We start from the raw sequence: 12,046 nt of genomic DNA, 5'->3' as shown, positions 1-12,046 counted from the left end.
CATGAAACCCCTTGGGTGATATTCAGGAACAGCATGCTGGTAAAAAGCCCCCTCTTTCTGTACAGCTGTGACTCAAAAAGCTTCATTTCTCTAGCAGGTGCTGCCAACACAGTCTTCTCATGGAAGTTCCTTCTGATGGAAAAAGTAAATTCATCATTTCCATTTTAGTTGTTACTTAAAACCTTTTGTATCAGCCAGCACAACACAAGGGAATGCACACTTGAGAAAGTCAATAAGGATGTTAGAAAAGACTAATACACTAATGAAGAAAAAAAAAATGTGGGCAGAGAAAAAAAGGAAAAGTAAGCTAGAGAACTGAAGACTAAGTGAATAAGAAGATAAGAAATCATACACTGAAGATGCAGGGGGGTTGTGTGCATTTGGGGGGGGAGGGGGGTGAGGTGGGAGTGTTCTCCCTCCAATACCAAAGACATTTGAGTGAAATAAGTACAGAAATCTACAGAAGCACACACCAACAAGCACAACAGTATTTTATTTTTTCACATTGCAAAGGAACAATTTTGGGGGAGACAATATTAAGGTTCAGGTATTTCGGCAATTGCTATGGGGAATTTTCCACTAGTTCTTGAAACCAGGGAAATGCAAACTTCTCGGACAATATTTACATGGGGGAGAATGCACACATACTTGTACAAAAATAGCTTGACAACAGTTTGGCAGAATCCCAACTCCTAGAGCCCCATAAAGGGATCTTACTCATAGCCTTTATCATAATAACATGAAAGCAGTCCAAGCCAGAATATAAGACCAACAAGTCCTGAAGAGAACATCTTTATGCAAGAGCATCAAGTTTGATTTTACTATATTCACGTGAGTTTTGTTACAGATTAAATATTTATCTTTTTTTTTCAGAGGACCTAAACTGTACAGTGCTCATTTTGACAGAGGCAAACAGAAAATAGTTGTATGAAGGGGGAATAATAACATGCAATCTTCTAAATCACATTATATTATGTTCCACTACAATATGGGCACTGAGCTGGTTTTTAAACTCCTGAAGCATTAAAAAGCCCTTTTATAGGGCTTTACCTAATACGGACAATTACTTTTTGTGTTAATGAGCGCAAGAAATACTTATCAGGTCATATAAAACAATGTACATTCATACAGACTTCTCTGCACAGTTCATTTCTTGCCTACAGCCATTCTCACAAAATGTATCTCCTGGATAAAAGCATTAAAATATAGTTTAAAGGTTCCTGAACAACACCTAACACCTCAAAGAGCCATCTTAACACCAGCCAACAAGTATCAGGATCTTTACCAGCTTTCAAGTATCAAGCCAAATTTATACGAAGGGTCTCAGCACCCAATTAACAAGGACAGAATTTAAAGTTTGTCAAGATTTGTACATGTAAGCAGCAGGTAAATCATTTGGGTAGACAGGATTGTTCAGTCTGCATTCACAACAGCAAATAAAGACCACAACTCATAACGTTTAAGAAAAATGGGGAACACCAAGGTAGCATCAGGGCTGGGCAAGCAATCGCTGCCTGTATCCAGCAAAAGTTGGCTTTTATACCCCATTTCTCTAACTTTTCAGTTACCTAAAGATACATGAGATTAGCTATCAATACACTATAGATGCACATAACCAATACTGCATGAATTTAAATTCATGCAACGTTTGTGTTGTTATACAACTGGAGATGCACCTTCAGAAAGCTCAGGATGGATTTAATATTTACACAAATACAAGAAAGCATTCACAAATACTCTGATAAGCAATTGATATCAAGTGAAGGTTGTACCACTATCATTCTGAAATGCTTCTGTTGCACATCAGAAACTAGTAGATGCTTTATTGTTCAGAATTGGGAAAATATTATTTTAATTCATCACAGATGGAGATTAGGAGAGGCAGGATAGGGACAAGGAAGAAGCACAAAGCCACTGAAGTAACTGAGTGGTTGTACGGATCACAATTGGACAGACAGCAATGTGCCAGGCATATGAAGCGACAGCAACTTGCAGTATCCAAACAAGAAGTGGAGATGGGGAAGGGCAAAGATGAGGAAGGATAAATTTTCTAAGAGCTTGATTTAAACCCAGCTCTCAGGCATACGTTTTACTGAACTGTAATCCATATTATACAGTACAATATTCAAGATAGCAGCACACAGAACCACAGACATCATAACCTACGAGTATGTCCCTTTCATCACTCATTCCTTCTCCCATTCTAATTAGCTTATGTTTAAGGAGAATCCATATGCTCTCCAACTATCTATGCTTTACTTGAACACAACACTTTTGAATCTCTTAGACTGAGCATACAAGACAGACAAATTACTGCCTAGACAGTAAAATACCCCAGAAACAAAATATATCTCACAAGATGCAGCATCAAGCACAAATGCTATTTTACATGCTGAACTCTGACACTACTTGCTCTCAGTAGTTCAGCTGGATCATTTCAAATCCATCAGCAAAACTATTTGCCCTTTTACTTTTGAAGCAATTCTGGTTTTCTACTAATCCTTAAGGAAACTGATGTCTTACATATTCTTGGGTACTAAACCATTTGTGCCCCCTGCCAAAGCCGCCTGACCCTAAAACAATACTCTATTTACAAATGGGGATAATTCAGCTCATTTACACCTTCAGAATAAATCTAGTTTACTACTTCTACCCAAAATAATGCACACAGACACACATACAAAGTGCCGTGACCTCACCTTCAATATTTCAGGTTCTTTGATGTCTAGAGCTCCTGTATTCCATTGCTTTGTCATACTTCTATGCAATTTGAGATATTCAGGAGTACGTGGAGTAAGAAGCCAAATCACACAGACAGCTATCATAAATCCAACGGCCATTCCAAATAAGAGTCCACTTAAGTAGCCAGGGAGAGGGATAATAAAATAAGCATAGACCAACAGTGTTAAGAAGTATAAAGTTTTCACTGGTATTTTAGGCTCTTGCACATATGGATTATTTTCATCTTCACTACTGAGCACAGTACCGTCTTCCTCAGTCATCTCTGGATTGAGCAAAGTGTCGGTAGGTTTATCAGGTTTGCTTTCATCCTCTAGCAAGGAAAAGTCTTCAGAATACAGTTCACAAAACTCCTCATCCTCTCTGCTTGCTAGTGCAGACAATGAACATTTTTCAAGTACAAGTGAAGTTTTCAAACTCACGTCCTTTGTGCTTGCAGACTGAGAGCTTTTGGTCTCTGTCTCTTTTGCATTTTCCTCAGCCACTTTTGACTGATCGTTCTTATTCAGGTTAGAGTCACTTCCATAGAAGTCCCCTTCAGAATCACATTCTTCTTCCTTAATGCTGTAGTTGTTATTGCTTTCCAAATGGCCATTCAAACTGGAAAGGTTTGAGAGTTCTGAAGCACTTGAAGATAAGGCTTTGGGCCTGTGGCTACTACTTTCATCACCCATTATTTTACTGAGCAGCTGAAAAGGCTCATAGATTACTTCAGAAAGGCGTCTTTTAGTATCTTCAATTTTAGCCTCCATTTCAGGTACTTTAAAAAAGGAACGAGTGTCAGAGGGAGATGTTAATGGAGATGAGGGGGCAGTTTTAGAATCACCACCTGTAGCTCGAGGCTGAGTGAACTGTTTGAACAGATGCAAGTTCAGTTTTGAGTCAGGTGGCCTGTAAGACACAGCTTCAGATTCTTGTTTAGAAGTGTCTGTAGACAGAGATTTCACTAAGGTTTTCATTAGCTGTCTATGTCGCATCGGTGGGGTGGGTTCTTTTGGTTCCACATCTGTTGAAAGGGACTTGACTAAACCCTTAAAAGGTTTTGAACTAGGAACTGTGGATGATCCACTAGAGCAGACAACTGATCTGGAAGGGGATGAGGATGGGGAAGACGACAGGCTGGATTTCTGTTCCACGGGTGGTGGTGCACCTGATAAGCTAACTGTATGACAGGAGTGTGATGATGGAGACAGGACTAGTGGCACTGCACTGAATACTTGGGATGTGGAAGGAGAATCCAACAGCTTTACAGTCTCTGCAGTTGGCAGAACTGCAGGTGATGAGGACAGTAGCGATGCAGAGTCGGCCACGTTAAGCGAGGTAGCTGGACCAGAAAAATCATGGCCGGTATGCTCAAAGCAGAGGTCTTCCTTGGCTTCAAGTGCTGTTACGATGCTTTGGTCATCTAGTTCCTCATCAAAAAATTCCTTAAACTCCTCTTCCTCCTCTTCTTCCTCCTTCCCAAATGCAGAGAAATGAATAGTGATGGTTTCTCTGGAGACAGATCGTTGGACCTGCACTTTTGGTGCTGACTGCTTTGAGGACATTTCACCAGTTTTCTCTGCATGGCTACTGTTCTGACTTGTCATTGCAGGTCCCAGAGATGTGTCAGAGTCTGTGAAGAAAATTTAATACTATGTTAAATGCATTTTTTTCCCCCTTTAAACATCCTTATTTTCAGGTGTTAAGCCAAACACAAGAGACAGGTTATGCACAACAGGTCAGTCAAAAATTTAAACACTCTGGACATTCTTCATCTCACTGGATTTAAAGCTGTCTAGTCAAATCATGGACTGTGGCTAAAGAAATTGACTGTAGATTTATTTCATTGCAAAAAACATACCTATATTTTAGTTAATATCCCCTTCACACCTGCTTAACTACCTCATTCTTAGTATCATTGAATGTAAGAGCAGATTCAAAGACAGACAAGGAGAAAAACATGCTTAGGACACTTGGCAATCATGGATAGGAATAGAGAGCATTATCAGACCCTCTCAGATGATCTTGAAGGAAGAGTCTGACACAATTTTAGGTAGGGAAAAAACCCAAAACCCACATAAAAAACAACAAGCAGATGATATTTATGTTCAAAATTACAGATCTAGGTTACTGTTTGCTGGTTAATACAGCACATAGCACAAAATGGCAATATTAAGAAGTGCCATGCTGTTAAAATTACCTTCAAATGTTCTAAAATTATAGTTCATCTCTGATGCGCCACCTTCCTATTTTCCCCATTAGATGCACTTCTGAGTTCCAGAAGCCCCATCCCACCCCAGCACACTGAAATTCTTCACTCCCAACTCTCAGTTCCTTCTACATACAGTAATTAATGCTTTCTATCTTCTTTAAGTAAAGCAAATTTGAAAGTCAAAGCAAGGTCAGAAATATGTAAAAGTCTTCATGTGTGGGACAGCACCTTCTCTTGTATACCCATTTGAACTGGTCTATAGGAAGTAGAGTTTTAAATTGTATTTTATCACGTGTGTTATCATGGTTTATGGTTGGACTCAATGACCTTAAGGGTCTTTTCCAACCTAAATGATTCTATGATTCTATGTAGTCTTTGTCTTTCCAGATTTTGCAAGCTATGGAAAAATGATCAGGATACACAATAGTCTAGTAATTGCAAGCAAAACAAAGCCGAATTGGACAGAACTTAATTTTAAAAGTTATCCTCCTGAATTCAGGACTAGACACCTTTACAAATGTATTTTAGCAGAAGCCCAGTACAGCAAGATGAAGTAGCTTCAAACCCTTCAATAATGGACAGTATCAAACTAAATGTTGTCAAAAAAGCGTAAATCAGACTTCTGCAGATACAGCATGTTTGAGATTTATCTCAGATAACATATATACCCAGAGAATTTATTACTGCTAGCAGCTTTACTGTAAGAATGTTTACACTTCAGCAGAGGCAACTGTTCTCACTGATAAAGCAATAGCACTTTTTGAAAATACTGATCTCTGATCACATCAGTGCACATAGGCTGCTTATTCGATAGATGCACTAACATAAATGCCTTTTACATCAATTATATCTGCATGTTATTTCAAGCATTTTATTGACCCATGAAAGTGGACTTAGCATATATTTACATGGAGAGGATATATCACACATTTAAACCAAGGCACTGGTGACCATACACAAAGATGGATCAGGAATTACAAGATTAGCTCTGCCTTCCTGGCTGTGAGGCAGCACTTCATCTTCATTGTCACGGCAGCAAGTTTACCACTTCGGTAACTGAATTATTTTTCAGAAGCTGTTAAAATGCTGTAATCAAACTGTCAAGCTGAATTAATGAGAGGCCTTTGCTGACGTTTAAAGAGCAGTTCAGAAGAATGATTATATGGTGGTGAAGAAATGTGCACTTCACAAACAGTTGTGATATCAGATTGTACTATCCAGCAAGCCAGTGCCACCTGTTTGCCATCATATTCCTACTAAAGGTTGCAGCCCTTTACACTTGCTAATGGAGCTGTTCATGTAAACATTTTTTTAACCTGTCAGTAAAATAAGCTGGGTTAAACATTTTACAATAGCAGATCTCTGCTATCCAGCTTACCCAGTAATGTTGGAACAGAAGTGAATATCTGTCCACAACTTCCTACTCACTATAACGGTCCATTTTATGGCTCCTAAATTGTTGACTAGTTTATTCCTTGCTTCTTCTAGCATTCGTGTGCTTGCCAATCAGATTGTACAGAAGGAGCTGGACTCTATCCTGCTTCATGCAAAGCCTCCAGAAATTTTAATTTCAGTTTTCAGTCCCAGTTCTGCTGTATACATCAGGGAGCCAGTTTGGGTTCAAAGAACCAAAAGAAGCTTTCAGAACCTGGTGACACTTTCACTCGATATCTAACCATTTTTCTGACAAACTGCTTAAGAATCAAAATTCTGCCTCAAGATTAGGTTCTGGCTTCAGCTTTTATCATGCAACTGTTTTCTTTTGTCCTCCCCAAAATCCATCTCACATATCAAAGTCTAAGTATTAAATGGAGAACTTGCTTTCAGTGATGGAAGTGTGATCTCCAGCCCACTTAGGACTCAGCAGATTGTCACCTTTCCTGCCACATCTGGGGGTCAAGTAGTTATTTACCCCAACAGTAAGAACTCTCAGTTATTCAGAAGTTTAGATATGCATTTATCAGTCACATGTGTATATAGCTTGGTGAATGTTACGGTTGGTAAGAAACTTGGTCTTTCGTCTCCCTGTTGGATTAGCACACTTGGGAACTGCATCCTATAGAATCCATTCTTCCTATGGACATAGTTCCAGTTCACATAGTTCAAACTGCAAATTTCCCAATTTTTTTAGACAAATGCACCTGAATTCATTTTGGAGAGGGAAAAAAAATACTACTGGACAAGACACGTATCCAACCCTACTTCCATTTCCCTAGTGCTAGACCATCAGCTATCACACATCTCTAACATTTTGCGCCAGTTGTGAAATTGCAAGACTACCAAACTAAAATTTGGAAGTACAAAAAACCCTACACCTCTTCCAGGTCATTGAGCCATTACAACACTACACAATAAGGAAGGAAAAAAAAGAAAAAGAAAAAAAAACAACAACAACAAAAAACCACACAAGAGCTGCATTTGCACACAATGCTGTTGGCATCAGCTTAAAATGTCTGACCCTTTCTCTTCTGCCCACTCAGCACTAACCGTGTATCAATAATCTAGCAACACAGGAGAAAAAAATTAACTACTCTTCCCACCCCCAAATAACATTTCTAGTGTGTTATTTTTGATCAGCAAGAAATTCATGGTTTCGGTTAGCTCTTTAGCACACTATGTTTACACTGTACAGTTAATTACCTTGTGTTTAAACACCAGTTGCCATGTTGTGCTAATGCAGTGCTAATTACCTGAAACAGATGAAGTTTACTTGCACACACCAAATGTACTGAAAAAAGATTTTACTGCTTACTGAACGAGCAACTTCTTTTTACATCATGATTAATGAGTTAAATAGAAAGGAAGGAAATTCTTGATTAGCCAATATTTGCCTACCCTTAAACATGTTACTATACCATGAATTATGTCTTATAAAACCACATTCTTAAATTAGCACTATCAACAGGGCAGCAGCAGAACATTGACATAATCCAACTGCTTGCACTTTGGCATCGTCAGCCCGTGACATACAAGATAACTCTGTAGTATCCAATGCCCTCAACGTCTGGCCCAAGTGACATTTCAGTTGAGGGGACTGGTTTCCAGGAACAACCATTTCTATTTTGGCAAATAATAATTTTTAGTCGTCTTTGATCTTGCTGGAACTTTCTGAATCAATCCTGTTTATAGGCTGGTTTCGCTACAAGCAGTTCATGCTTTTCCCAAGCACAGCTGTTCAAAGCTGTATCTTCTATCAAATTTTCAAACAACTGGTACATTAAAAAAACAGTGTACAAGACAAGAGAAATATTGTAATGCTATTTACCTGAGAGAGCACATGTGTTTTGGCCAACAGCAGATATTTCATTACAGGCATTCTGAATATCAATTGGGATTACAACAGTAGCACTCTCTCTACATTATCCCAAGCTTTTAACAACTCTAACCCATTTCAACACACCAGATATCCTACTGAGAGTTATTTCTCCCCCCCAACACAGGACAGGGGAGATTTTCCCCTGCTCTGGGCAGGCCCATGTTTCCCATCCATTCCTGAGCACAACTTCTCTTTTCTATTGTGAAGGATTTGCAGATTTTTTTTCAAAGTAGATGTTGAGAAGCTTTTCCATAGCAAATACAACAATAACATCCCTGACTTCTTCCACTGCTACCACTACTGACAGCTCTTGCACTAGGTGTTCAGTTTTGATAACAAAGATATTTCATCAGGTTCTTGAACCATACGTTTTTACCCCTTAAATCATTGTAACAGATTCACTTCTTACCAATTTCCAGCTATGTTTTCCTCACTCATTACCTCCCCTTTTTCCTACTCCTCAACTCCTCTCCCAGCTGTTTGAAAACCTGGCATTCCTGGCCACCTCACTTGAAGGGGCACAACTCCAAACTGACTGTTTGCAGATTACATTGATACTTGCAGAAACATAGGTTTTCACTGATCCTCCTTTTGAAAGCCACATTGTCGCAACCTTGTCTGGCTGCCTCTTTATTTTGTTGTTGTTGTTGATTCTGAAGATGCAAGATATCAGTTTTATTCATGTGGCAGGCCAGCCTGAATAATAATCTCAGATCCTCAGGCTTCAAATTATTCAAAACATGAACTTTTAACTGGAGGGGAAGAAGGCTGCTTGGAAAATAATTCCTTTCTCCCAAAGGTTTGAACTTTGGATGCTTTTGCAGGGTGGAATGAGAGCGCTGCCAACTAACTACTGCCACTTCCACTTCTTATGTTAAGGCACTGCACCCCCACCACCCACATAACAGCAGTTTATAATCCTCACCTAGAGGCATCGCTCTTAAAGAACAACAACAACAGGAAGCAGCAAGCCAGGCGAACAGTGCACGCGTGCTGCCTGGGAATAGAAAATATTTCTCGCCCAGCCCTTCCCTACTGAGCGGCGAGGCAGCAGAGCACAGGAGCTGAGGATGTGTTTTTACGCAGATGACAACACGTCTCCACCATGCTGTGATGCACCTGATGACGAACAGGGACACCCAGGGAGAGACCAGGTGTTGGGCAGCGCGGGGTCAAGGCAGGCCATGATACCTTTTATAAGTGTCACTACAGTAACATATGTTCTTACCTACACCAGGAATGACTAATTGGGAGTGTTTATAGAAGTAGCCCAGCACCCAAGCAATCTGTCCTTTTGCCCAACAGCATCAGCTGCCTTCTCCAGAACTGGCAAACCCTCTTCTTTTCCCGGCAGCGGACAAACGCACACCCCAGCCTTCTTCAGCCTGGCTCCAGACACCACCTATTTCACAGCACTGAGAAAACACACACTGCACTGAAGTGCCTGTTTTGGACAACTATACTAAGAACTTTATAGATAAAGCAAAGCAATTATTTTCACATTAAGGATTCAGAAAGTGATTCAACCAATACACAAAGCAGCAAACTAGAAACTAACTTAAAAGAACAGGTCAAAGTTGCATACACTACGCTTATTTTATCCACCCATACACAGTTCAGTTTAGCCACATCTACTAATTAAGTAAGGGATATTCAGTAGAGCAATTTAATGTTTTTCATAATCATTCAGTTGGAGAAACAAGACAGATTGGGTAACTAAATTCACACATATTGCAACAGCCAGCTATTCCAATCACATTGCTATTACTTAATGCAACATCTACAGAAGGGGGAAAGGGTATGCTGTATTAGTAAAACAGCTTTCATAAAAATCTGCAGCAAGGTTCAAAACTTGTTTCAGTATTTTCCCTGCTCGTTGCTACTAAACACAGACCAAAAAAAAGTGTTTTCCACAAAACAGAAATTCCTTTCCTGCTAAGTAAAGAAAAAGCCTTACGGGTTATTAAAAAGCATTGTAATACTTTCCCTTGTACCCGTCGGTTGCGTCAGAAGAACAAGCCCTAAATGCTATTCAGGAAGCCACTAATTTGATTATCGATAATGCCACAATTTGACTTCATGCAGATTGCCATCACTGTTCAAAGGGAAAGATGTTTCTAACTACTTACATCTCTGCTTTCCCCAATAATCCTTCTGTGCCATCACTCTTTCAACAGGCACCTCCTGCTTTGGCAAACTGCCATCACCTAGACTGGGAAAAAAACAGTTGTTCTTTAAGACTGGTGGGGCTCTTTTTATTATTTTGGGTTACTTGATAGTCATTTCCAAGTGCTGGACTGAAGACAGATATATGATTCATACTCTAAATCTATCCTCCATTTGGTAGGAAGGAGAAGTAGTGTATTTGTTTTAGACTATCATTGCAAAATCTATGTGGTGTGACAGAAGAGCTACAGAAGATCTTGTATTAACGTAGACAGGAGCACCCTAATGCATTAAGCCACAGTTCCCAAACCAGGCCGTAAGTATGCTAAATGTTTCCCTGCTTGGGAATACATGCACAAGCCAATGGGATCTGAAATTCATATTTGTTCTCAGAAATTAGAGACTCCACTTGATTTACTAGAGACTCAGCCAGTATCTTCCTTCCAACACTGAGAGATACAAGATAACTGTTGCTATTCTTTACACTTATTTAGCATAAATAACAGAGCTCTCAGAGCACCAGACAAAATTCATCCTGTAAAGAGCTAGAAGCCTTCGTTCGTTTCAGGCCCTTCAAAACAAAGTGTGGTATCAGTGATCCTTATCGGTTACAGTCTCTATTTAAGCAATGTTTTAAATCACTGGAAGTTTACATCCCAAATAATACACTACCACTACTTTGCCACAGAAGTAGTCTAGAAAGCCAATTCCCATTTAGCCCAGAACGACCTCACTGATGCAGAGATCACAGCTACTAGGACATTATTTGTCACAAATTTCACCTCAACCAGCAGATTTATACCATAACAGGCAAAAAAGGATACAAAATACAAATTTCAACATCCTTTCCTATCCCCATTCAAATTTCTAATTATGACAAATTAAATTCCCCTGGCATCTCCATGAGTTAATATATTCCATGGTGAACATCTATTATTCCTTTTACATCTATTACTTTTAAATGAACTACATAGAAAGTCTTGGTAATTACCATCACACAAGAGCCCCATGAAATCTTTGTGTCAGAGATCTAGTTACCCAGCCTGAAGATAATACTTTAAAGCTCACTTTCCAACAGTAAGTTTTGCTTCACCTTTGAAGTTCACACAACTGGATTTGAGATACAGAGGGGGAGGAAAGAGGAACAAAACCCCAATAAAACCTCTTTTAAATCTAAGCAGAGAAATGAAAAATTTTATATCAAGTACTATTAAAAGAATGTAGTTCAATGTGTTCAACAGAAGTCAACACTAGGATTACAGCCAAAATAGATGATGCCACCCACTATGGACTATAGTATATACACACACCTCCCACAGCACATACCTCTAACAGAGGTGAACCAGGTTATCACAACTAAGCTGGTTAACAGCTAAAATACCTCCCATCAAGAGTTCTCTGAGGCTCATTAAAAAAAAAAAAAAAAAATTATATTTTTGTGCAAATGCTTATAAGGTAAGAATAATCCAAGTTAAACAACCAGCATTTAAGTACGCTTAGGGATACTTAAATGAAAGCTCCTAAGCAAGATTTTGAAGTATTGTCAATGAGATGATACTTTTAATGAAAACTATAAACCTGTCAAAGAGACAAAATAGAAGGGTTGTTTATTGAAGTCTAGGACAGAAAGG

General features: G+C 39.2%; 1 protein-coding gene across 8 annotated transcripts in view; it reads right to left on the bottom strand.

The window, feature by feature from the left end:
• The window catches only part of TEX2 (testis expressed 2), a 54,433-nt gene that overhangs the window by 27,216 nt on the left and 15,171 nt on the right, over positions 1 to 12,046 (bottom strand). For all 8 annotated transcript variants that reach the window (XR_775102.1, XR_775103.1, XM_010578634.1 and 5 more), the window contains exon 2: positions 2,700 to 4,354. Coding sequence is in view for 6 of the 8 variants with exons in the window: in XM_010578634.1 (XP_010576936.1) it covers positions 2,700 to 4,328 (1,629 nt within the window). In the remaining 2 variants the exon portion in view is untranslated. The remainder of the gene's footprint in view (positions 1 to 2,699; positions 4,355 to 12,046) is intronic.

Source organism: Haliaeetus leucocephalus, unplaced genomic scaffold (assembly GCF_000737465.1).
Source record: "Haliaeetus leucocephalus isolate CR32 unplaced genomic scaffold, Haliaeetus_leucocephalus-4.0 Scaffold646, whole genome shotgun sequence".
Classification (NCBI taxonomy): Eukaryota; Metazoa; Chordata; class Aves; order Accipitriformes; family Accipitridae; genus Haliaeetus; species Haliaeetus leucocephalus.
Note: the sequence above shows the minus strand (reverse complement) of the source record. Positions and strands in the feature narration are given on the sequence as shown.